We start from the raw sequence: 27,856 nt of genomic DNA on the forward strand, positions 1-27,856 counted from the left end.
AACAAAGTGAATGGACACTGTGTGTGCAAGTGTATGAGACTGAGAGATAGAGAGAGAAGAGAGATACGACACCAGAGACGTTGTAAAACCCTCCTCCAAAGGCCCCACTCTCGTCGGCGAGAGTGGTCTACTTATGATTGCACAAACTGGTACAAACTGAATGCATGTGACTGATGCAAGTCTAGGCTATGTTGATGACGACGACGGGGATGACGAGGCCGACACTAGGGCTGAAATCTGCAATCTTTTATCTGCTGTCCAAAAACGCTATGGGTTGAAATTTGCGACTAGTCCAAAAACGTTGATTCTAGGGCTGTTTCTGTGGGTCTTTGACGCTGAAAATCTGCAGGTCTTAGGGCTGAAAACTGAGGTTTCTTGGGGCTGAATCTGCTACTCTTTAGCTGAAAACTGCAGATCTTTCATGGCTGAAAATCTGCAAACTTCAGGATCTCCAAAACGCTATGTTAGATGCAGCGGAATGAATGTTGTATTTTCTCAAGATTAGTGATCTTTATTGCTCAAGGTTCCTTTTAGTTCTTTAGGGAAAGAGAGAGCTTTCCGTCTTGTAGAGTGCTGTGGTCACAAACAAAGTGAGTGGATTGTGCGTGCAAGTGAATGAGACTGAGAGAAGGAGAGAGAAGAGATACGACACCCGAGAGGTTGTAAAACCCTCCTCCGAAGGCCCCACTCTCGTCGGCGAGAGTGGTCTATTCTTTGATTGCACAAAGGTGTACAATGCGTATGCAATGGACTATGCAACTTGGTCTATGCCGATGACGACGACGGTGATGACGACGGCGACTTGGGCTGAAATCTGGGATCTTCTTGATGCTGAATTTCTTGGACTGGTTCAAGGCTGAAAATGACTGTTTTTCTTACTGTTTCATGGCTGAAATTGACTGTCTTGGTTTGAGGGTGAAAACGTTGATGCTGCTCCTCTTTAGGCTGCGTTTTTGGGGAGAACTCCTTGGCTGAAAAACGCTGCCACAGCAGATGCTACAATGCTGAAAACGCTGGCCTAGAAGGGTCTGAATACTTGAACAAAAACGCTGAAGGGAATCTGCCTTGCTGGCGTTTTTGCTGAGGCTGAAAAACGCTAAATCTGCAATGTTGCTGGATCTGCTGCTGAGGGTTAAAAACGCCAGGCAATGGAGGACATGGATGGCGATGGCTGGATCTGGAAAAACGCCAGAGATGGGGACTTGCCCGGCAAGGATGGGGATCCAAACGCTAGGGGTGCTGGGGGGTACTGCTGAGAAGTTGCCTGTTGAGCGGAAAGCTCCTGCTGCCTCTTCTGCCAGAAAGTGTGAACTTTGGTTTGCTTATATATTAACTTAGCAAAATTGCCCTACCTACTTTTGTAGGAAAGTCACTTAAAAATAATAAGTGAAAATCCCAATAAATAGGAAAATAGGCTAAATGCATTGGAAAATTCCCCTAACTGATGCTAATGAATTCTGATGGGAATTCCGATGATCATGCTGTGTGCAACCGGAGGATATGCATCTATGCTAAGTGATTGGGCATGCACGGTCTACGAATAGACTCACAAAAGTGCCAAATCACTGCTAATCTAACTTGATCGGACTGACTGAACCCTGTTGTGGTGTAGCTTGTCCACGGACACATAGGGTTGGATGTGTCACGTGACACGCTAGCTGTTGGGGCTGCCTGTAAAAACGCTAGGGAAACTCTTGCAAAAACGCTATCTGATGAGGTTCCTATGGCGAAGATGATGATGCAAAAACGCCAGGCTGGGAGGTATGGCGATGACCACCTGGATGGAAACGCCAAGGTGTTGAGTCCTTTGCTTGAAGGGGAGACCACCAAGTTCTTGTTGAGAAGTTGTCTGTTGAGCTTAAGTCCTGTTGCCTCTTCTGCCAAATAGTGCTAGTCTAGGTTTGCTTATATACAAACTTACTCAATTTGCCCTACCTACTTTCCAACAAAAGTCACTTAAAAATAATAAGTGAAAAATGTCAACAATAGGTAAAATAGGCTAAATGCACCGAAAAATTCCCTGAAGGATTCTGATGGGAATGCTTATGATCATGCTATGTGCAACCAGAGGATATGCATCTATACTAAGTGACTAGGCATGCACGGTCTACGAATAGACTCACAAAAAGTGCCAGATCACTTCTAAATCTAGACTGATTGGACTGACTGAACCCTGATCATGCTGTAGCTTGTCCACGGACACATAGGGTTGGAGTGTCACGTGACATCCCCTCCTTTTCAAAGTGAGGTACTGGTACCTAACTGTATGGCGTCGAGGGAGATCGCCAATAGCATCCGGAATCCTGGAAGGGACTCTTCGCCAGCCCACTCTAATGTGTGGGTCGTGCGGTAGTTGAACTTCATAAAGGTCTACAGCGCTTGCTTCTTTGGGCCACGCCGAAAGCAACACAAAGTCTTGTGTGGCTCCTTCGATGCTTCAACTTCGTCTAGAGTCACGCTTCTTCCGTCTTCAAGAATCTCCACGGCTGAAAATTCCTAAAACCACTTCCAACACAAAGACATGAACATACTTATTCCATGTAAAGTGAGTGGAAAAAAACTTGTCTTCCTCAAAGACTGTGCATGCAATGTAGATAAACAAAGAGACGGAGTGTCAAACCGTTCACCACATACACGCAAACAATGAGATCGAATCTTTTCTTTTGGATCTAAATCAATCAACTGTGGCAATTCACAATGGAAATGCCCATGCTTGATGCTCATACTTTCATGTGCTCTTTCAACAAATGTGTCATGCCAAGGAAGAGACATAGAATGTGACTTCCTTGACTGCATACTTTTCAACTTTTCATGAAAAATCCGCATACATTCGTGCTCATTCATGAGTGAAACGTGCTCAACGTACAACATATCATGCCTAGCAAAAGGGATCACATAAAGACGGTGACTAAAATACAGGAAACGATCACCAATGAAACACTCGAACAATGCGAGCGTATCAATCATGCGAACACATAATACTTCCTGTGAGGGTTCTTTGGACCTAGGCTCGAGAGCCAAGATCAGTTCTTCGAAATCTATCGAATCTTCCTCTGGGGGATATGTGGACCTCGACTCGAAAGCCAAGATCGATTCTTCGTGAATGGGTTCTTTGGACCTCGACTCGAAAGTCAAGATCGATCCTTCGTGATTGATCGAATCTGCAACTAGGTTAGCTTCGCTAGAAAAAGCATCAACTAACTCATCATCCTTTTGAACAATCACGTCTTCTTCATGCAACTCATCATGCTTGTGAGAAATCACATCTTGATCATGCTTATCATTGTCCTTCAAATCATCATGCAAATCAAAATCATTTAATTCATCATGCTTCTCATAATCATGCAAATCCTGTGTGTCATGCTTTGGAGAAAAAGAAACTAAGAGGGTCTCCTTTTCCTGATTCTCTTCAATCGGCGCCTGCACATTAGAGAATAGTAGGACAAACTCTTGCATGCGTTGATCTATCCGCGCTTCACGCTCTAACCGTCTTTCTTTGCACTCGCGAGCCAATTCGGCTAGTCTTTCTGTGGACTCGCGATCCAATGCTGCGTTTCTTTCTGTGGCCGCCAAGCGTGCTTGCTCGCACTCACACTATGGCTGCCATTCTTTCTTCGTGCCACACTTCTCGTTGTCTACCTTGTCGCACCATCATGTCCATCATCGACTTGACCAAAGCTTCCATAGGAGTTGGTGCAATCGGTGGCGTAGATGGGGAAGGGGGAGGGTCGGAAAAACCTCTTGGTGGGGAAAATTCTTCGTCGCCTCTCTCATGCTCATCACCTCCAAGAGAAATATCCATTCCGCTTCAAGTGATGACCATTCTGAAGTCGTGGGTTCTTGTGGGTTCTTGTGGGTTCTTGTGGTCTTGGGTTCTTAAGCTCACGAGGAACTTGGGTTCTTGGGGTTCTTGGGTTCTTAAGTTCACGAGGAACTTGGGTTCTTGGGTTCTTGAGGGTCTTGAGGTTCTTGAGGTTTTCTTTCGCCTACAAACCGCGTTTGAGAAGGATCTTCTCTTCACCCGAGTTCTACTCCTTTCCGCGGGCGCACCCCTTGGCGGCCTTCCGCTCACACCAAGGTTGCTTTTTGCCACCTCACGTCGATTGGCCGGCCACTAAGTGCACGGTCCGCTCTCAATGAGTGAAAAGAGACATAAGGGAAGGCTGGACAAGCCCTTCTTTCTTGGGATTCCTGTCACTCTTCAAAAACACGATTAGGAATAGACACGCCCAAGCGAACTTGGGTTCGTGCGACCTCAACAAGCAAAAAAATTCTTGTGATTGTTGTGGTTCTTTCCTTGAGTGATACAGAACACTGCCAAAGCTCTGATACGAATGTTATGTGCAGCGGAATGAGTGTTTGCGCTTTGCTCAAGAGGAGTGCTCCGAACTGTGCTCAAGGTTCCTTTTGTTCTTATGGAAGGTAGAGCCTTCCGTTCTTAATGAGAGAGTGCTATGATCACAAACAAAGTGAATGGACACTGTGCGTGCAAGTGTATGAGACTGAGAGATAGAGAGAGAAGAGAGATACGACACCAGAGACGACGTAAAACCCTCCTCCAAAGGCCCCACTCTCGTCGGCGAGAGTGACAAACTGAATGCATGTGACTGATGCAAGTCTAGGCTATGTTGACGACGACGATGGGGATGACGAGGCCGACACTAGGGCTGAAATCTGCAATCTTTTATCTACTGTCCAAAAACGCTATGGGCTGAAATTTGCGACTAGTCCAAAAACGCTGATTCTAGGGCTGTTTCTATGGGTCTTTGACGCTGAAAATCTGCAGGTTTTAGGGCTGAAAACTGAGGTTTCTTGGGGCTGAATCTGCTACTCTTTAGGGGCTGAAAACTGCAGATCTTTCATGGCTGAAAATCTGCAAACTTCAAAATCTCCAAATCGCTAGTTGTTGGGGCTGCCTGTAAAAACGCTAGGGAAACTCTTACAAAAACGCTATCTGATGAGGTTCCTGTGGCGAAGATGATGATGCAAAAACGCCAGGCTGGGAGGTATGGCGATGACCACATGGATGGAAACGCCAAGGTGCTGAGTCCTTTGCTTGGAGGGGAGACCACCAAGTTCTTGTTGAGAAGTTGCCTGCTGAGCTTAGCTCCTGTTGCCTCTTCTGCCAAATAGTGCTAGTCTAAGTTTGCTTATATACAAACTTACTCAATTTGCCCTACCTACTTTCCAACAAAAGTCACTTAAAAATAATAAGTGAAAAATGTCAAAAATAGGTAAAATAAGCTAAATGCACTGGAAAATTCCCCTGAAGGATTCTGATGGATTCTGATGGGAATGCTTATGATCATGCTGTGTGCAACCAGAGGATATGCATCTATACTAAGTGACTAGGCATGCACGGTCTACGAATAGACTCACAAAAAGTGCCAAATCACTTCTAAATCTAGACTGACTGGACTGACTGAACCCTGATCATGCTGTAGCTTGTCCACGAACACATAGGGTTGGATGTGTCACGTGACACCTTATGTGATCCCTTTTTCATAGGCATGACATATTGTACGGTGAATACGATTCACTCGGGAATGAGAGCGGATGTATGCGGATTACTCATGAAAAGATGAAATGTTTGCACTCAAGGAATTCGCATTCCATGTCTCTTCCTTGGCATGACATAGTATCAAATAGAGCACACGAAGGATTGAGCATAAGCATTAGCATTTCCATTGTGTTTTGCCACAATTGATTGATTTAGATCAGAAAGACAAGATTCGACCTCATTGTTTGCATGTGTTTGATGAACGGTTTGGCACTCCGTCTATATGTTCATCTACATTGCATGCACAATGTTTAAAGAAGACTATAATTTTTAAAGTCACTTTATATGGAATGGGTATGTTCATGTTTTTGTGTTGGAAGTGGTTTCAGGAATTTTTCATCCTCGGAGATTCTTGAAGAAGGTAGACACATGACTATAGACTAAGTTGAAGCATTGAAGGAGCCACAGATGACTTTGTGTCGCTTTCGGTGCGGCCCAAAGAAGCAAGCGTTGCAGACCTTTATGAAGTTTAAGTATCGCATGAGCCACGCATCAGAGTGGGCCGGCGAAGAGTCCTTTCCAGGATTCCAGACGCTGTTGGCGATCTCCCTCGACGCCATACAGTTCGGTACCCGTACCTCACTTTGAAAAGGAGGGGATGTCACGTGCACATCTAACCCTATGTGTACGTGGACAAGCTACTTCATGACAGGGGTTCAGTTAGCCTAGCTTAGAAAGTGTTCTGGCACTTTTGTGAGTGTTCGCAGACCGTGCATGTCCAGACACTTAAGAGTAGATGCATATCCTCTGGTTGGACACATCATGATCATTAGATTTCAATCAGAACCCATCAGGAGCATTTTCACATTGCATAGACCTATTTTCCCTATTTTAGCCAATTTTCACTTATTATTTTCAAGTGACTTTTGTTGGGAAACTGGTAGGGCAAAATGAGCAAGGCACTACATAAGAAACCTAGCACTAGCACTTTCTGGCAAAAGACGCAGCAAGGACCAGACATCCAACAGGCACCTTATCAGCAAGACCTTCCCCAATAGCATACCTAGCGCTTTTGCCAAGCAGAAGCCTAGCGTTTTCATCAACAGCAGAAGCCTTGGCGTTGAATTGCAGATCAGCCCCGACGACAGCACGACCGACAAAAGCCTAGCGTTTTTGCAAGAGACCCCAATTCAGCCTGGCATTTTTGGAGCAGCATGTCAACCTAGCGTTTTGGCATCTGCACAACTTTCAATCCTAGCGTTTTTGCATCAACATAACAGACCAGCGTTTTGCAGTACCATCGCGACAAGATCACAAAAGCATCAACGTTTTCAGTTTTCAACATAGACACATCGCAGTAGAACTCCCGAACCTCGCTGATCTCACCTTCCCGCAACAGATCCTCGCCACACGGTCAGACCAGCCCGTTTGCATAGTCAGCCCGAAAAACGAAGATTTCAGCATCTGCGTTTTCAGCGCGTCGTCATCGCATCGTCGCCATCGACATCGTCATCGACATAGAGTCAGAATTCAGCAGATAAAGATGTCACATGACACATCCAACCCTATGTGTCCGTGGACAAGTTACAGCATGACCAAGGTTCAACCAGTCCAGTCAGTCTAGATTAGAAGTGATCTGGCACTTTTGTGTATCTATTCGTAGACCGTGCATGCCCAGTCACTTAGTGTAGATGCATATCCTCTGGTTACACACAGCATGATCATCAGTATTCCCATCAAAATCCATCAGGAGAATTTTCTAGTGCATTTAGCCTATTTTACCTATTTTTGCCATTTTTCACTTATTATTTTTAAGTGACTTTTGTTGGAAAGCAGGTAGGGCAATTTTGCTAAGTTTGTATATAAGCAAACTAGAGCTAGCACTATTTGGCAGAAGAGGCAACAGGAGCCAAGCTCAATAGGCAACTTCTCAACAAGACCCCTTGGCGGTTTCCCCCTCCAAGCAAGCAGAACCATCAGCATCCCCTGGCGTTTCCACATTCAACATCAGCAACCATCGCCGAGCAAGTCTCAAGCCTAGCGTTTTGCATCAGCATCTTTGCCATAGAAATCCCTGACCTAGCGTTTTTGATCCCAGCAAGCTAGCGTTTTTGGAGACACATCAACCTAGCGTTTTTGCAGATTTGCAGCGTTTTCAGCCACAGAAATGCAGCGTTTGCAGCAATGAAGAACCTGCAAGTTCAACCCTAGAAGAGTAGCAGATTCAGCCCGGAAAGACCATCAGTTTTCAGCCTTAAGAAACCTCAGTTTTCAGCCCTAAACCTGCAGATTTTCAACGACAAAGACCTACAGAAACAGCCCCCAAAATCAGCGTTTTTGGACTAGTCGCAGATTTCAGCCCATAGCGTTTTTGGACAGCAGATACAGGATTGCAGATTTCAGCCCTTAGGTCGGCGTCGTCATCCCCGTCGTCATCGTCAACATAGCCTAGAATTGCATCAGTCCCATGCATACCGTTTGTACCAGATTGTGCAATCATAAGTAGACCACTCTCGCCGACGAGAGAGGAGCCTTCGGAGGAGGGTTTTACAACGTCTTTGGTGTCGTATCTCTCTATCTCTCGGTCTAATACACTTGCACGCACAGTGACCATTCACTTTGTTTGTGACCATAGCATTCTCTCATTAAGAACGGAAGGCTCTACCTTCCATAAGAACAAAAGGAACCTTGAGCACAGTTCGGAGCACTCATCTTGAGCAAAGCGCAAACATTCATTCCGTTGCACCTAACATTGGTATCAGAGCTTTGGGAGTGTTCTGTATCACTCAAGGAAAGAACCACAAGAACCACTGAATTTTTTTTTGCTTATTGAGGTCGCACGAACCCAAGTTCGCTTGGGCGTGTCGATTCCTAATCGTGTTTTTGAAGAGTGACAGGAAACCCAAGAAAGAAGGGCTTGTCCAGCCTCCCCTTGTGCCTCTTTTCATAGATGCATATCCTCTGGTTGCACATAGCATGATCATCAGTATTCCCATCAGAATCCATCAGGGGAATTTTCCAATGCATTTAGCCTATTTTACCTATTTTTGACATTTTTCACTTATTATTTTTAAGTGACTTTTGTTGAAAAGTAGGTAGGGCAATTTTGCTAAGTTTGTATATAAGCAAACTAGAGCTAGCACTATTTGGCAGAAGAGGCAACAGGAGCCAAACTCAGCAGGCAACTTCTCAACAAGACCCCTTGGCAGTTTCCCCCTCCAAGCAAGCAGAACCATCAGCATCCCCTAGTGTTTCCACATTCAGCATCAGCAACCATCGCCAAGCAAGTCCCAAGCCTAGCGTTTTGCATCCTAGCAAGCTAGCGTTTTTGGAGACACATCAACCTAGCGTTTTTGCAGATTTGCAGCGTTTTCAACCACAGCAATGCAGCGTTTTCAGCAATGAAGAACCTGCAAGTTCAGCCCTAGAAGAGTAGCAGATTCAGCCCGGAAAGACCATCAGTTTTCAGCCTTAAGAAACCTCAGTTTTCAGCCCTAAACCTGCAGATTTTCAGCAACAAAGACCTACAGAAACAGCCCCCAAAATCAGCGTTTTTGGACTAGTCGCAGATTTGAGCCCATAGCGTTTTTGGACAGCAAATACAGGATTGCAGATTTCAACCCTTAGGTCGGTGTCGTCATCCCCATCGTCATCATTAACATAGCATTACATCAGTCCCATGCATACCGTTTGTACCAGATTGTGCAATCATAAGTAGACCACTCTCGCCGACGAGTGGGGCCTTCGGAGGAGGGTTTTACAATGTCTCTGGTGTCGTATCTCTCTTCTCTCTCTCTCTCTCTCAGTCTCATACACTTGCACGCACAGTGACCATTCACTTTGTTTGTGATCATAGCTGTCACGTGACACATCCAACCCTATGTGTCCGTGGACAAGCTACAGCATGATCAGGGTTCAGTCAGTCCAGTCAATCTAGATTAGAAGTGATCTGGCACTTTTTGTGAGTCTATTCGTAGACAGTGCATGCCCAATCACTTAGTGTAGATGCATATCCTCTGGTTGCACACAGGATGATCATAAGCATTCCCATCAGAAACCATTAGATTCCATCAGGGAAATTTCCAATGCATTTAGCCTATTTTACCTATTTTTGGCATTTTTCACTTATTAATTTAAGTGACTTTCCAACAAAAGTAGGTAGGGCAATTTTGCTAAGTTTGTATATAAGCAAACTAGAGCTAGCACTATTTGACAGAAGAGGCAACAGGAGCCAAGCTCAGCAGGCAACTTCTCAGCAAGACCAAGCCTTGGTTGATTCCCTCCAAGCAACAGATTCCCCCTCATCCCAACGTTTTTGGAAAGCAAGCCTCAGCCTTGGCGTTTTTGCATCAGTAGTCGTCGCCATACCTCCCAACCACTAGCGCTTGCATCAACATCATTATCCATCGCCGAAAAGCAGACAAGCTAGCGTTTTTGGACCAACTTCCCAAGCGTTTTTGAATCTCAGCACATGCAGAATTTCAGCGGTTATCAGCAATAGAAGAGTAGCAGATTCAGCCCATAAAGAAGTAGCAGGTTCAGCCCGGAAAGACCATCAGTTTTCAGCCTTTAGGAACCTCAGTTTTCAGCCCTAAACCTGCAGATTTTCAACGACAAAGACCCACAGAAAACAGTCCCAGAACCACCGTTTTTGGACAGCAATAGAAAGATTGCAGATTTCAGCCCTAGTGTCGGCCTCGTCATCCCCGCCGGCGTCGTCAACATAGCCTAGACTTGCATCAGTCACATGCATACCGTTTGTACCAGTTTGTGCAATCATAGGTTGACCACTTTCGCCGACGAGAATGGGAGGGTTCTACGTCGTCTTTGGTGTCGTATTATCTTCTCTCTCTCTCTCTCAGTCTCATACACTTGCACACACAGTGTCAATTCACTTTGTTTGTGATATAGCATTCTCTCATTAAGAACGGAAGGCTCTACCTTCCATAAGAACAAAAGGAACCTTGAGCACAGTTCGGAGCACTCATCTTGAGCAAAGCGCAAACATTCATTCCGCTGCACCTAACATTGGTATCAGAGCTTTGGCACTGTTCTGTATCACTCAAGGAAAGAACCACAAGAATCATAAGGAATTTTTTTTATTGTTGCGGTCGCACGAACCCAAGTTCGCTTGGGCGTGTCGATTTCTAATCGTGTTTTTGAAAGAGTGACAGGAATCCCAGGAAAGAAGGGCTTGTCCAGCATCCCCTTGTGCCTCTTTTCACTCATTGAGAGCGGACCGTGCACTTAGCGGCCGGCCAATCGACGTGAGGTGGGAAAAAGCAACCTTGGTGTGAGCGCAAGGCCGCCAAGGGGTGCGCCCACGGAAAGGAGTAGAACTCGGGTGAAGAGAAGATCCTTCTCAAACGCGGTTTGCAAGCGAAAGAAGAACCTCAAGAACCTCAAGAACTCAAGAACCTCAAGAACCCAAGACCCCCAAGAACCCAAGTTCCTCGTGAACTTAAGAACCCAAGACTTCAGTGGATGGTCATCACTCGGAGCGGAATGGATACTTCGCTTGGAGGTGATGAGCATGAGAGAGGCGAAGAAGAATTTTCCCCACCAGGAGGTTTTTCCGACCCTCCCCCTTTCCCATCTACGACAAAGATTGCACTAACTCCTATGGAGGAGCTGAAGCAGTTGTTTATGGAAAGAAAGCTAGAACGCGAAGAAAGAGAAGCAGACAGAAAGGCCTACGAAGAAGAAATGGCAGTCATAGATCGTGACTACGAAGAAGAAGTGGCAGCCATAGAGCGTCAGTACGACTAGGAAGAAAAAGAAAGTCAAGCAAGATTTGATCGCGAGACCAAAGTAAGAATGCAAGAGATGTTGCGACTCTTTTCTCAAGTTCGGGCACAGATGCAAGAGATTCAGGAGAAGGAGACTCTCTCTGTCTCTTCTTCTCCAAAGCATGACACACATGATTTGCATGATGATTCGAATGATACGCATGATGATTTGATTGACATTGATAAGCATGATGAATTGGATGATAATGACGAGCATGATGAATTGCATGATCAAGATATGATTTCTCACAAGCATGATGATTTGCATGATCAAGATGTGATTTCTAACAAGCATGATGAGTTGCATTAAGATGACGTGATTGTTCACAAGGATGATGTGTTAGTTGATGCTTTTTCTAGCGAAGCTAACCTCGTTGCAGATTCGATCAATCACGAAGAACCGATCTTGGATCTCGTGTCGAGGGCTAAAGAACCCCCTCAAGAAGAATGGATCTTGGCTCTCGAGCCTAGGTCCCAAGAACCATTACAGGAAGTATTATGTGTTCGCATGATTGATACGCACACATTGTTCGAGTGTTTCATTCGTGATCGTTTCCTGTATTTTAGTCAACGTCTTTATGTGATCCCTTTTCCTAGGCATGACATATTGTACGTTGAGCAAGTTTCACTCATGAATGAGCACAAATGTATGTGTATTGTTCATGAAAAGCTGAAAAGTATCCATTCAAGGACGTCTCACTCCGTGTCTCTTCCTTGGCATGACACAGTCATAGAAAGAACACGAGAAGGATTGAGCATCAAGCATCGGCATTTCCATTATGATTTGCCACAGTTGATTAATTTAGATCCGAAAGAAAAGATTCGATCTCATTGTTTGTATGTGTTTGATGAACGGTTTGGCACTCCGTCTCTATGTTCATCTACATTGCATGCACAGTCTTTAAAGAAGATTAGAATTTTTTTAGTCACTTTACATGGAATGGGTATGTTCATGTTTTTGTGTTGGAAGTGGTTTCAGGAATTTTCAGCCATAGAGATTCTTGAAGAAGAAAAAAGCATAACTCTCGATAAAGTTGAAGCATTGAAGGAGCCACAAAAGACTTTGTCGCTTTCGGCGCGGCCCAGAGAAGCAAGCGTTGCAAACCTTTATGAAGTTCAAGTATCGCACGACCCACACATCCGTAGAGTCCCTTCCAGCATTCCGGATGCTATTCGCGATCTCCCTCGGCGCCATACAGTTCAGTACGAGTACCTCACTTTGAAAAGGAGGGGATGTCACGTGACACATCCAACCCTATGTGTCCGTGGACAAGCTACAGCATGATCAGGGTTCAGTCATTCCAGTCAGTCTAGATTAGAAGTGATCTGGCACTTTTTGTGAGTCTATTCGTAGACCGTGCATGCCCAGTCACTTAGTGTAGATGCATATCCTCTGGTTGCACACAGCATGATCATAAGCATTCCCATCAGAATCCATCAGATTCTATCAGAGGAATTTTCCAGTGCATTTAGCCTATTTTACCTATTTTTGGCATTTTTCACTTATTAATTTAAGTGACTTTCCAACAAAAGTAGGTAAGGCAATTTTGCTAAGTTTGTATATAAGCAAACTAGAGCTAGCACTATTTGGCAGAAGAGGCAACAGGAGCCAAGCTCAGCAGGCAACTTCTCAGCAAGACCAAGCCTTGATGGATTCCCTCCAAGCAGCAGACTCCCCCTCATCCAAGCGTTCTTGGAAAGCAAGCCTCAACCTTGGCGTTTTTGCATCAGCAGTCGTCGCCATACCTCCCAGCCACTAGCGCTTGCATCAGCATCATCATCCATCGCCGGAAAGCAGACAAGCTAGCGTTTTTGACATCAGCTTCCCTAGCGTTTTTGGATCTCAGCACATGCAAAATTTCAACGGTTATCAGCAATAGAAGAGTAGCAGATTCAGCCCATAAAGAAGTAGCAGATTCAGCCCAAAAAGACCATCAGTTTTCAGCCTTTAGGAACCTCAGTTGTTAGGTGCAGCGGAATGAATGTTGTATTTTCTCAAGATTAGTGATCGATATTGCTCAAGGTTCCTTTTAGTTCTTAGGACGGAGAGAGCCTTCCGTCTTTATGGAGAGTGCTATGATCACGAACAAAGTGAGTGGATATTGTGGGTGCAAGTGTATGAGTCTGAGAGAAGGAGAGAAAAGAGGTACGACACCCGAGAGGTTGTAAAACCCTCCTCCGAAGGCCCCACTCTCGTCGGCGAGAGTACTCTACTTTTGATTGCACAAAGGTGTACAATGATGATGCATGGGCTAATGCATACGGGGACTATGCCGATGACGACGATGATGACTTTAGGGCTGAATTCGATGCTCTTCTATCTGCTTCCACAAAGGGGTAATGACTGAGAATCTGGACCACTTTGAGGGGGCTGAAAATGACTGTTGCTGGAAACCCCTAATCTGTCGAGGCTTGTAGGGATGATAAAAACGCTGAGGATAAGCAGGACAAGGCTGCGTTTTTGGGGCTGAAGTAGTAGGCTGAAAACGCTGAAGTTTTGCAGGTATTAGGCTGCGTTTTTGTGGCTGAAAACGCTGCTTCCTTGCCGGTGTTGCTGGCGTTGGTAAACGCTAGGGTAGGGCTGCCGATAGTGGAGGAAAAACGCCAAGGGAACAAGCTTTCTGGCGATGGCTTGCTGGAGGAAAAACGCCAATGATGGGAGGCTTGCTGGCGATGCTAAAACGCTGGGGCTGATGGTGGAGTGGCCTCACCAAGACATGCTTGACGAAGTTCTTGTTGAGAGAGGGAGGGAGTACCTGTTGCTTGGAAAAGCCTGCTGTGCTCCTTGCTCATCTGCCCAATTGTGCTAACTTGGGTTTGCTTATATATTAACTTACCCAATTTGCCCTACTTAGTTCCCAACAAAAGTCACTTAATAAATAAGTGAAAAATGTTAAAAATAGGATAAAGTCACTTGAAAAATCCCCAAACTGACTCTGATGGAAATGCTTATGCTTATACGGTGTGCAACCAGAGGATATGCATCTACACTGAGTGACTGGACATGCACGGTCTACGAATAGACTCACAAAAGTGCCAGATCACTTCTAATCTAAACTGATTGGACTGACGGGAACCCTCCTATGGTGTAGCTTGTCCACGGACACATAGGGTTGGATGTGTCATGTGACATCCCCTCCTTTTTAAAGTGAGGTACTGGTACCGAGCTGTATGGCGTCGAGGGAGATCGCCAATAGCATCTGGAATCCTAGAAGGGACTCTTCGCCGGCCCACTTTGATGTGTGGGTCGTGCGGTACTTGAACTTCATAAAGGTCTGCAATGCTTGCTTCTTTGGGCCGCGCCGAAAGCGACACAAAGTCTTTTGTGGCTCCTTCCTTGCTTCAACTTCGTCTAGAGACCTACTTCTTCCGTCTTCAAGAATCTCCATGGCCGAAAATTCCTGAAACCATCTCCAACACAAAACCATGAACATACCCATTCCATGTAAAGTGAAGGAAAAAAATATTGTCTTCTCTAAAGACTCTGTATGCAATGTAGATGAACATAGAGACGGAGTGACAAACCGTTCATCAAACACATGCAAACAATGAGATCGAATCTCTCTTATGATCTAGAGCAATCAACTGTGGCACTTCACAATGGAAATGCTCACACTTTCATGTGCTCGTTCGGAAACTGTGTCATGCCAAGGAAGAGACATGGAATGTGACTTCCTGACATACATACTTTTCATGAAGAATCCGCATACATTCATGCTCATCCATGAGAGAAACGTGCTCAGCATACAATATGTCATGCCTAGGAAAAGGGATCGCATAACGATGCTGACTAAAATACAGGAAACGGTCACGAATGAAACACTCGAACAATGCGTGCGTATCAATCATGCGAACACATAATACTTCTTGTGAGGGTTCTTTGGACCTAGGCGCGAGAGCCAAGATCGCTTCTTCTTGAGGGGGTTCTTTAGACCTAGGCTCGAGAGCCAAGATCGCTTCTTCGTGATTGATCGAATCTGCAACGAGGTTAGCTTCGCTAGAAAAAGCATCCAATAACACCTCATCCTGGTGAACAATCACATCTTCTTCATGCAACTCATCATGCTTGTGAGAAATCACATCTTGATCATGCAAATCATCATGTTTGTCTTTATCATCCAAATCATTATGCAAATCATTGGCATCCAAATCATCATGCTTATCATTGTCATTCAAATCATCATGCTTCTCATAATCATGCAAATTCATGCTATGGAGAAAAAGAGAATGAGAGAGTCTCCTTCTCCTGAATCCTTTCAATCTTTTCTTGCATATTAGCAATGAGAGATGGAGAATGAGCAATGTCCTCTCCATGAATGACAATAGGAGAATCACTTTTGGCATTGAGAGTTATAGTGTTAGTCAGAAAATCCATAAGAGCGTCATTATCACGAAACCATCGAATGCCCAAAATCATCACATCCTGAGAGAGGAGAAACAACAAATCTTCTAGTGAAGGCAGTCTGTTGAATTGCAAACAACACATCAAGGCACTCCTCCGTGATGAGAGCGTCCATACCGGGACGAAAGCCAGAGACCTCGATAGGAGATCTCGGACTAACTTCGAGGCGGGCTCTCTCAACAAGAGAGGAACTAATCACATCATGCATACTACTTGGGTCAAACAATATGACAAAACGGTGCCCCGACGTACGACCATAACATTTAATGAGAGAATCATCAATGGGAGGGTCCTGAGAAACTTGGGGCACACTCGTGTTATCATTCATTGCATTAACAGAGGAAGTGGGTGCTATGGGTTCTTTAGATTCATTTGATTCAAGCTTAGGACATGTTCTTTTTATGTGACTCTTAATGTGACAATGAAAACAACGACCTTCCTTAGAATAAGTGCTTTGCTCTTCCGACGTGATGTATCCTCCTACAATTCCTTGTGCTACCTTTTCATCTGGAGTAAGCTTAGGTTTAGCAATTGTGTTAGCCTTACCCTTAGATTCATTGGAAGAATTCTTTGATGAGAGACTGTTGGAAGATTGGCTAGAAGAGTTATCATTCTTACCATTCTTACCGTTCTGAGGGTTCTGAGAAGTCTGCGAGGTACTTGTGGAAGTCTTGTTCTCCTTAGGCTTTCCTTTGTTGTGCTTCATCTCTTGGGAGAGAGCGATTGCTATTGCCTTGTTGAGATCCGCGGGGTCAAAGACTTCGACATCAAACTTGATGTATTCGTCTAACCCAAAGAGAAAAGCCTCTTTACGCTCATCATCTGATTTGCGTAATTGAGTGCCTAGCTACAAAACACGGTTAGAAAAAGACATGACTGGCATACCATGTTGCTTGAGATTGCGCCAATCCTCTTTCAATCGTGCGAGGTACTGAGGTGGCATAAACCGCGCCTTGAGCTTGTCTTGGAAATCAACCCAACTAAAAGAGAGGGGCGTGAATTCGTCGGCTTCCTCAGGTGCGCGGCTAGCTGTGCCTATTGCCATGCGTGGTACCAATTGATGGCATCACCGGCAAGGTACATAGCTGCCGTCAAAACTTTGTTATTTCTTGTTTTCTTAGTTGTCGCAAAATAAGCATTAAATTGATGCAACCAAGAGTGAATCACCGTAGCATCATCTTACCATCTTACTTACTGAAAGTCAACTTTTCGGTGACTGGGTTGTTGGAATCCGCATCGTGGCTTGTACCACTTGAGGAACTCCCACGATCTTTGGGTGGTTCGATCTTCGAGGCTAGTACTTCGGCAAGCAATTCTTGAGTGCGTAGCTCCCTTTGAGCTTCACGCTCGGCCTCCAAGGCCGCGCTTCGTGCTGCCGCTTCCTCCTTTCTTAGTTCTTTTCTTTCTTTTCTTGCGTCGCGCTCGCGTTCGAAAGCAAGGTGCTTGTCTTCTTGTTGTGCGGCAAGTCTGGCGTTTCTTTCGTCGCACTCGCGGTCCTTGGCTGCTTGCTCACGGTCCTTGGCTGCTTGTTCACGGTCCTTAGCTGCTTGTTCTGCGGCAAGTCTTGCAATTCTTTCGTCGCGCTCACGGTCCCTAGCTTCTTGTTGTTCTGCTTTGCTTGCGAGTTGTGCCAAGGCAACTCGATTCGTTTCTTGTTGTTGTGCCATCATGTCCAACATCGACTTGGACCATCATCTCCATAGGAGGTAGGACAACTCATGGAGTAGATGGCGAAGGGGGAGGGTTGGAAAAATCTCCTGGTGAGGAGAATCCTTCGTCGCCTCTCATGCTCATCACCTGAATGTGAAGTATCCATTCCGCTTCGGGTGACGACCATGCACTATGATCTTTGGTTCTTAAGTTCACGAGGAACTTGGATTCTTGAGGGTCTTGAGGTTCTTGAGGTTTTCTTTTGCTTGCAAATCGCGTTGGAGAAGGATCTTCTCTTTACCCGAGTTCTACTCTTTTCCACGAGCACACCCCTTGGCGGCCTTGCACTCACACCAAGGTTGCTTTTTCCCACCTCACGTCGATTGGCCGGCCGCTAAGTGCACGGTCCGCTCTCAATGAGTGAAAAGAGACACAAGGGGAGGCTGGACAAGCCCTTCTTTCTTTGGATTCCTGTCACTCTTCAACAAAACACGATTAGGAATCGACACGCCCAAGTAAACTTGGGTGCGTACGACCGCAACAAGCAAAAAAATTTATTGTGGTTCTTGTGGTTCTTTCCTTGAGTAACACAGAACACTTCCAAAGCTCTGATACCAATGTTACGTGCAGCGGAATGAATGTTGTATTTTCTCAAGATTAGTGGTCGATATTGCTCAAGGTTCCTTTTAGTTCTTTAGGACGGAGAGAGCCTTCCGTCTTTATGGAGAGTGCTATGATCACGAACAAAGTGACTGGATATTGTGCGTGCAAGTGTATGAGACTGAGAGAAGGAGAGAAAAGAGATACGACACCCGAGAGGTTGTAAAACCCTCCTCCGAAGGCCCCACTCTCGTCGGCGAGAGTACTCTACTTTTGATTGCACAAAGGTGTACAATGATGATGCATGGGCTGATGCATACGGGGACTACACCGATGACGACGATGATGACTTTAGGGCTGAATTCGATGCTCTTCTATCTGCTTCCACAAAGGGGTAATGGCTGAGAATCTGGACCACTCTGGGGGGGCTGAAAATGACTGGTTTGCTGCTATTTTTATGGCTGGAAATCTCAGATTTGTCGAGGCTTGTAGGGATGATAAAAACGCTGAGGATAAGCAGGACAAGGCTGCGTTTTTGGGGCTGAAGTAGTAGGCTGAAAACGCTGAAGTTTTGCAGGTATTAGGCTGCGTTTTTGTGGCTGAAAACGCTGCTTCCTTGCCGGTGTTGCTGGCGTTGGTAAACGCTAGGGTAGGGCTGCCGATAGTGGAGGAAAAACGCCAAGGGAACAAGCTTTCTGGCGATGGCCTGCTGGAGGAAAAACGCCAATGATGGGAGGCTTGCTGGCGATGCTAAAACGCTGGGGCTGATGGTGGAGTGGCCTCACCAAGACATGCTTGACGAAGTTCTTGTTGAGAGAGGGAGGGAGTACCTGTTGCTTGGAAAAGCCTGCTGTGCTCCTTGCTCATCTGCCCAATTGTGCTAACTTGGGTTTGCTTATATATTAACTTACCCAATTTGCCCTAATTAGTTCCCAACAAAAGTCACTTAATAAATAAGTGAAAAATGTTAAAAATAGGATAAAGTCACTTGAAAAATCCCCAAACTGACTCTGATAAAAATGCTTATGCTTATACGGTGTGCAACCAGAGGATATGCATCTACACTGAGTGACCGGACATGCACGGTCTACGAATAGACTCACAAAAGTGCCAGATCACTTCTAATCTAAACTGATTGGACTGACGGGAACCCTACTATGGTGTAGCTTGTCCACGGACACATAGGGTTGGATGTGTCACGTGACATCAGTTTTCAACCCTAAACCTGCAGATTTTCAATGACAAAGACCCACAGAAAACAGTCCCAGAATCAGCGTTTTTGGACAGCAGTAGAAAGATTGCAGATTTCAGCCCTAGTGTCGGCCTCGTCATCCCTGTCGTCGTCATCAACATAGCCTAGACTTGCATCAGTCACATGCATTCAGTTTGTACCAATTTGTGCAATTATAAGTAGACCACTCTCACCGACGAGAGTGGGGCCTTCGGAGGAGGGTTTTACAACGTCTCTGGTGTCGCATTCTCTTCTCTCTCTATCTCTCAGTCTCATACACTTGCACGCACGGTGTCCAGTCACTTTGTTTGTGATCATAGCATTCTCTCATTAAGAACGGAAGGCTCTACCTTCCATAAGAACAAAAGGAACCTTGAGCACAGTTCGGAGCACTCATCTTGAGCAAAGCGCAAACATTCATTCCGTTGCACCTAACATTGGTATCAGAGCTTTGGCAATGTTTTGTGTCACTCAAGGAAAGAACCACAAGAATCACAAGAATTTTTTTGCTTGTTGCGGTCGCATGAACCTAAGTTCGCTTGGGCGTGTCGATTCCTAATCGTGTTTTTGAAGAGTGACAGGAATCCCAGGATAGAAGGGCTTGTCCAGCCTCCCCTTGTGTCTCTTTTCACTCATTGAGAGCGGACTGTGCACTTCACAGCCGGCCAATCGACATGAGGTGGGAAAAAGCAACCTTGGTGTGAGCGCAAGGCCGCCAAGGGGTGCGTCCGCGGAAAGGAGTAGAACTCGGGTGAAGACAAGATCCTTCTCAAACACGGTTTGCAAGTGAAAGAAAACCTCAAGAACCCAAGACCCTCAAGAACCCAAGTTCCTCGTGAACTTAAGAACCCAAGAACCCCAAGAACCCAAGTTCCTCGTGAACTTAAGCACCCAAGACCACAAGAACCCACAAGAACCCACGACTTCAGTGGATGGTCATCACTCGAAGCGGAATGGCTACTTCACTTGGAGGTGATGAGCATGAGAGAGGCGAAGAAGAATTTTCCCATCAGGAGGTTTTTCCGACCCTCCCCCTTCCCATCTACGTCATGGATTACGCTAACTCCTATGGAGGAGTTGGACCAGAAGTTTTTGGAAAGGAAGTTAGAACGCGAAGAAAGAGAAGCAGAAAGAAAGGCCTACGAAGAAGAAATGGCAACCATAGTTCGTGACTACGAAGAAGAAATGGCAGCCATAGAGCGTCAGTACGACTTGGAAGAAAAAGAAAGTCAAGCTAGATTTGATCGCGAGAACAAAGCAAGAATGCAAGAGATGTTGCGACTCTTTTCTCAAGTTCAGGCACAGATGCAAGAGATTCGGGAAAAGGAGACTCTCGCAGTCTCTTCTTCTCCAAAGCACGCCACAACGCACGACCCACACATCAGAGTGGGCCGGCGAAGAGTCATTTCCAAGATTCCAGACTGTTGGTGAACTCCCTCGACGCCATACAGTTCGGTACCAATACCTCACTTTGAAAAGGAGGGGATGTCACGTGACACATCCAACCCTATATGTCCGTGGACAAGCTATAGCATGACCAGGGTTCAGTTCAGTCAAGTCAGTCTAGAATAGGAAGTGTAGATGGTGGAGACACTCGAGTACATATGGGCTACATAAAGACGCTGACTAAAATACACGAAACGATCACGAATGAAACACTCGAACAATCCGTGCTGACGAATCATTCGTACACACAATACTTCCTGTGAGGTTTCTTTGGACCTAGGCTCGAGAGCCAAGATCGATTCTTCATGTTTGATCGAATCTTCCTGTGGGGTAGCCCATATGTACTCGAGTGTCTCCACCATCTACACTGACGCACTCTATTGCTCCACATGAACGTAACGTGCTTGAGAGTAAACTTTGCTAGGTGTGATTCCAAATCTAAAGAAAGAGGATCAAGTTGATACAATTCACATACAATTGTACCCCCTCTGACTTTCATGTCGGAGACTTCATCTCGAATCGACACTCTGTAAGCTTGTGCTCATTAAATACAACCACCATGTCAAGTCTGCAAAGCTCATACAATGACAAAATGTGGTAAACTAGACGAAAGAAGAAATAGAAGATACACATTTGTCACCAAAAGATGTATTTTTCTTGTTGCCTTCTTTAAGTATGTAGTACATATTTTTATTTATTTTATTTTGATTGTTCTTCCCCGAAACCCTTGAAAAGGTGCAAGTGGACATTGCATGGCCAGAGTGAAACAGGTGCAGTCAAACAGGTTTCTCACATCGGAAATCTAGGTCAATCAATCCGTGATTGGTCATGTCCTTTAGCACTAAATTATGATGAGTATAGAAGTGTGTGCGCACCTAAATGGAATCTGGCCGAGCGGCAAGTCGCTTACAACTTTATAAGTTGGGAGGGGTTAAGAAAAATGAACATAAGAGGCATCATGGACACATGTTAGTAGGAGAGCCACCTGCATCACGATTCACAACTCACCTTCTGCAAGCACAGGCCAGCTAGGCAGCCCCAACAAAGAGAGAGGGCTGGTTTTGTCAATTTGTGAGTAAATTTCAAGTTCTGCAGCTTTAATGAAAAGCTAGCCTTCTCCCTTGTCTTATGCAGCGCGATGATTCCGTTCTCATGCATCTCTCTCCCCCTTACACATATGGTAATGCCCCACCAGTTGGGCTCCTTAGATGACCGTGTACAATCTTGTGGGTTTTATGCTCATATGCCAAGGAAAGAGCCTTCTAAACAGGAACCAGATTAACTAATTGCTAATCGCCCACAGGTACGCATAGTTCCATCACGACAGATTACAAAATAGGAGAGTTTTCTCGCGTGAGAACTTGTCCAAATCAAAGGAGAAGTGTCCCATTGCGTGGGGGCGCTCCTAAGACACTCATAGACATGTTTTCTCCGCTCAAAATGATCCAAAACAGAAAACTTCAGCTTGCTGTGTTTATTTGCAGGTACACTTAAGAAGCTTCGGAGAAGCCTTGGGGTGGTTATACAAGAGTTTGGACATGTGTCAATGACTAATACAGGAATTTACAACATGCTAAAATTTACTTACAATTCACCAGAAAGCTTCTAAAATGCAAGGGAATCCGTCCTAGACTTGTACTTTTGACCTACAGAAAGTTTGGTGTTGTTATGCTACCGAAATTGGGTCGAAAATTTGCAACTTTAGCCTTGACAGGTTTGGACAACTTGGTGGGAGTTTGGTCAAAATGTTCGGATCGTTTGTTTTCAATTGAATAAAGAAACACCGAAAGGGACGCCAGTCTTTGGAGGTGTCGGTCTTCGTGTGCAATGACAATCTAGTTGCTAGACGTATCTGTATTCTCTCTTCTTCTCAATCCTTTGTGTGAAATTAACAGGTAATTGAGTTAGTACCACCCTCTACTGTGTACTGACCGATTCCAACATTCTCCCTTTGCCATTTGGAATAAGCTCCTAGCCCCCACTCTATGTAGAAGCCACTGATCTATCTCCGAACATAACAGAACCTTCATATTGCCTCACATCATACATCAAATCACGCGAAGTTGTCATGTGCCAAATAGCACGACTATCAATGATCCAATCTCAAGAGTCGAGGAAAGGAGGATCTCACTCGTGCTTAAAGGTATATGATCCAATGGGATCTCCATTTGTGTGATAAAGATAGGTGCAGGAGTCACTGTTGCAAACTCCAAACATTTCCTCCAATGATGACCCTTCTCTCCCCAGCTGTTGCAACGTCTCTTGGCTTTGAAGGCTTTCCACTCTGCATCGGTCTTCAAAGAACGTGGCTCACTCTAACCGACCTTCTGTTTTGCTTTAAAATCTGCAGCCAAAGCCTCGATTGAATCAAAAGATCTCGATCTAGCTTGAGATTTGAACAACTCCTCATGGTCCAAGGCCGTCGACACTAACTCCTTCCACGTAACGGTATTTAGTCATCCACTTGTAATCAATAAAGACTCAAATAATTGGAACGGAACAAAGCACTTGTTTAATAAACAAAGGGACAGGCACTGAATCTTATGTTTATTCATGTTCCTACAAGTGTTGAAGCCTAGGTACATCAATTATGAGGGCCAGCCATTCTGAGATGGCTCCTAGCACAATCATATTGTCAGATCATATGAAAGAAATACTGGAACACATGCAAGTCCATGAAAGAGCTTTACATGATGCAAATAGTTCAACAGAATACATGACAAATTATCTTCACTTACTGGACACGTAGTAAACTCGCTACTGCGATACTTTGGGCAATCTGCAAAAAGACGAGAGTGGAGCATGGGTGTGTAAGCTGCAGTAGCGCCATACTTGCGACAAAGCATCCGGAATGGAAGCTCAGATTGGTCCACCATAGGAGCGACGATTAGCTTGGGCTCACCCAACTTCTTCCAGTGGTCCCATGCTTTCTCTATTCTATCCATGGGCATGGCAGCCTCAGTCTTCAGCTTCTTACAAGGACTACTGTCACATTCACTTTCTGCAAATCACCATAACAAGGCGTAGTTGCTTAGCATGTGCTGAATTGAAGTCGAAAGCTGGCATCAAAATGGAGCTCACAAGCAAACGCTAAACATCAAATTGATAAACACACAAACTACCGTTGTGGAGGGCTTGTTAGCTACGGTTGTGTGTGTGTGAGAGAGAGAGAAGTTAGATTACTTGCGGCAGTGGTTGCCTGTTCCTTCGAGGTGGGGCCAAGCTCGGCAATGACGGCTGTGGTAGTCTGTACGAGCAGACCAACGCAGGTTGGCTCCATTGGAGCTCGGCAAGGCTTCAAGCCTACCGCTCGTAGGTGCATGGGTCGAATCCGTCTGTGCCGGTCATCTTTGCCTTAGTGATGCCTCCCCTTTTTGCCAATGAAAAATACATTATTTTGTTTTGTTCTTTAAAATTGATTTATTTGTGGGCGTTTATTTGATGGAAGGGAATTTGGAAATCAAAAAATGGACATTGTTAGTAGTGGGAGTCTCTGATTAGGTTGGAGTGATGATGGGTTTCTCCTCTCTCTCTCTCTCTCTCTCTCTCTGCGACAAGTCTCATTGAGCAAGCCTTAAATGTTGCAACACGTGTGATGTGTGCCAGAGAAGACACCCACAACTGGGATACAACAGGCTTGTGCCATGTGGAAGCATGTTGTGAGTATAGTAGTGCTAGGCTAGAAGAACAATCGATCGCTGCATCATGATGCGCCCAAGTTCGCTATCTATCAGCACTTAGCACAGAGCGTTGACGCTCTTGTTTGCATCAGCAATGAGAGTAGAGCTAAGCATCCATACATAGTGTCAATTAATAGTGTCATTGCTCTAGATTTTGGTGCTTATTAAATTTTTCATGCCAATAAATAAGGCCAATATTTAAAGCCACACGTTGTGTATGAGAAACAGAGAACGCAGAGAGAGAGAAAGAGAGAACTCAACGCGCATTTATGTGTGAGTGATCACGTGTGTGTGTGTGTGTGTGTGTGTGTGTGTGTGTGTGTGTGTGTGTGTGTGTGTGTGTGTGTGTGTGTGTGTGTGTGTGTGTGAGAGAGAGAGAGAGAGAGAGAGAGAGAAAGAAACATGAAAACCCAACTCATGACGTGAGAATTGGTGGCCGAATTGTGTAGGCTTCTGTGAAAGAGATTGATGTGTGTGTACGTGAAGCTTCTTCTCCTCTCGCAGCAATATGTGTGGTGGGTGTGTGTGATCATGAGGTGGATGAGAGTCGAGAACCCAAATGGACATAGGGTGAGCATGTTTTTTAGAGAGGTATTGGGTCTTTACACATTGTCACACACACACCCATACGCACACACACACACACATACACCCATACGCACGCCCTCCACCCACACACAATAGCATAAAACAATTTGTATGTGGGATTATCTGCTTATTTCTCTTAAGTGAACTCATGCAAGCTTTGGTTTAAATCCAAAAAAATAGCACACCATCATGGGTAAATATGGATCCAAGTTACGTGGTACGGACTAACAGTGCCACATGTGTTAATAACCCCACTACTTGCATGGTGCGACCACCTTCTCTCTTTTAACCCCATCACCCCACTCTCCCCTAACAACAAAAGAAAACTGACATCTCTATTGAAGCTTGCTAAGCCATGGACCCACCACTCTTATGCTATTTAAGAGCATGTGCATGGAATCCTCTGCATCTAAAGTTAGACGATATCCTCCTTGGACCTTACATCACCATCAAAAGCTCCCCAGCTATGGCCAATCAGGTCCCCGAACATCCTCAAGCTCTTACTATGTTATTTATAACACGTGCATTGTTTTCAGGACACCTATAATCCATAAATTGAAGGCTAATTATGGTTGTTTGATTTATGACGAATGCAGGTAACACGAACAATGCTTGCATAGAGGAGTTTTTAGTTAAATTAGAAGGGTTAAATTCACACCTCCATAAGGAAGATATTTTACCCAAAAGCCTTTTAATTGGAGCATTACTTTCTCCCATGTCTCTGCTTTTAGTCTTATTGATGTGTTTTTTTTATGTTTATTGCTTACACCCACACACATATATGCAGGCACCTGGATATGGAGGTCCTTGAGCTCATTGGGTTTCCCTATTCATTGTCTGAGAGGCTGGAGGATGGAGCTCCTATTAATGAGAGAAAAGAGGGAATTGTAGTGAGAGAATGTGGCAGATATGAGAAACAGTGAACTATATGTCATTGAAATGGGCCAATGGCTATGGCTTTCTTTCTATAGAAAGAGAAAAGTTGTTTAATAGAGATGTGTGGTGAGAGGCCCAACACAATGCGAGAAAAGGTCCCGTTGTGCTACCAGAGGTGTCACCCAGAAGGGTAAACCATGCATTCCCGTTGGTGTCGGCCACAAGTCTGCAATGTTGCCATACGTTAACGGAAGGTCCGGGATTGCCCATCTCTTTTGTTTGGTCAGACACCACAAAAGGCCAAATCTTGATGTTGGAGTTCAGAGAGGTGGGGTGCCTAGCCATGAAATTGGATGAGCACTACACAGGTAAATTGAGTAGTTAGTGGGGTCGAAATTGGATGAGCACTACACAGGTAAATTGAGTAGTTAGTGGGGTCGAAATTGGATGAGCACTACACAGGTAAATTGAGTAGTTATTGGGGTCGAAATGATTGATCAAATCATGTGGCAGCTATCCAAACGGCCAGTCTGCAAAACGAGCCGCACTTGTAGATGCAATGCATGCCATAAACAAACGAGGGGAGGGCAATGACTTGCATCACTCTCGGCATGCTATCCATAGTTAGGTATGGTTGAATGTGGAGAAGTAAAGACTTGAACTTCTTGGATGTCTAGACCTAATTTAGGTAGATCTGAGAGGCAAATATGCCATGGAGTCCGACCCAGAAATCGCCCAAGAAGAAGTGGTCATAGGCAAGGGGCTAGCTAGTGGTAGGACTCAGTCCCACTTTCACAAGGAACTTGTTGCTTTGCTATGTGAGCACCCATGTATCAACGCCCACTATCCATCTCATGAGTCTTGTGAGCCCTTGGTAGGACCAACTCTATCACGACTTTAGGGGTGAAAATGTGAGCTCCCTTTCAAAAAAATACACTTAAAACACTAAAGAAATGTTACCACCAAGCGATCACCACCACCAAGCGACCACCTTTTTATGTAGCCATGGGAGCCGGGCTTGTCAGACCTGCTAGCATCGTATTATGTTATTGGCCGGGCTTGTCGATCAAGTAGGAATGCTTAAGAGTGATCGCCGATGAGAGGCGCACTCTAAAACTGGAACCTATAATGTTTGGGTAAGATTGGCTAAGTGTGGGTGCCCAAATGTGAATGGGCATATAAAAGTCAATCTAAACCTAAAATACCTCATTCTCTCATTTGTGGAATGCAAGAAGAGTGCTCTTGCTCCATCTCCTTCCCCGTCTCCTTTGTGTACTAGTGTGTGTGTGTGTGCTTGAGAGAGAGAGAGAGAGAGAGAGAGAGAGAGAGAGAGAGTATGTGTGATCGAGCATTGCGGCGGCACGACGACGGCAAGGCAGTTGAGCGGGGGGCAACGGCGGCTCCCTCTTTTTCGCGGCGAGGAATCCTCCACGACAGCAAGCGTAGAGCGGTGAACGACACACCATTGTCATCTTTGAGCTTACTAGTTTAGGCTAGTTGCATGCTTGGAGCCATTTGTGGTTATCATACAATGTTAGGCAAGTCCCTTGCTTCGATACGTGCGGCAGAAGCCCACATTTTTGGCGTCGCTGCCGGGGAATCACCATGTACTAAGCTTAGGAGGCACTCTGTGCTTCTGTGAGTGTTTGTGAAGGAAGAGGAAGAAGAAGAAGTTATTTTTTGCAAGTTTTTATTCCTGCATAATCTTTGTTTTCTATCAATGTCTGCTTGCACATAATCTCTTACACAGTTAGTAGTCAGTGTTTTAGTAGTGAATGAGTGTTTTCTGTCAATGTCTGCTTGCACACAGTCTTTACATAGTTAGTGAATAGCTTGTTTTCTGCCAATGTCTGCTTTTACACAGTTTTTTTTCTAATTTGCACAGTTAGTAGTTAGTGTGTTAGCTAGTGAATGAGTAAGCAGTTAGCAAAGTAGGTAGCTTCACTGTCAGTTAGTAGTCAACAAAGTAGTTAGCAGAGTAGTTAGTTGTAGAGGAGATAAGGTTAGGTTAGTTAGGAGAGTAGGTAGAGGTTTAGTGTGTGCGTGTGGCTCAAAATGGCCACCTAAACCGTGCCCGACGACCGTCTTTAAAAA

The 27,856-nt window shown here is 45.1% G+C and overlaps 1 protein-coding gene and 1 pseudogene across 1 annotated transcript in view; both read right to left on the reverse strand.

Annotated features, from left to right (window-relative positions):
• Nucleotides 1-23,984, reverse strand: part of LOC147460610 (FMN-linked oxidoreductases superfamily protein) — a 30,123-nt gene extending 6,139 nt beyond the window's left edge. The window contains exons 1-2 of the mRNA XM_086508121.1: nt 23,802-23,984; nt 23,357-23,619 (exon numbers count right to left, since the gene is read on the reverse strand). Of these exons, the coding sequence (XP_086364247.1) occupies nt 23,357-23,619; nt 23,802-23,940 (402 nt within the window). The 5' untranslated portion in view covers nt 23,941-23,984. The remainder of the gene's footprint in view (nt 1-23,356; nt 23,620-23,801) is intronic.
• A 1,853-nt stretch (nt 23,985-25,837) lies between these two features.
• On the reverse strand, nt 25,838-26,799 carry LOC147460611 (uncharacterized; annotated as a pseudogene).
• Nucleotides 26,800-27,856: the final 1,057 nt, after the last annotated feature.

Source organism: Adiantum capillus-veneris, chromosome 3 (assembly GCF_014529385.1).
Source record: "Adiantum capillus-veneris isolate H3 chromosome 3, ASM1452938v2, whole genome shotgun sequence".
Taxonomy (NCBI): domain Eukaryota; kingdom Viridiplantae; phylum Streptophyta; class Polypodiopsida; order Polypodiales; family Pteridaceae; genus Adiantum; species Adiantum capillus-veneris.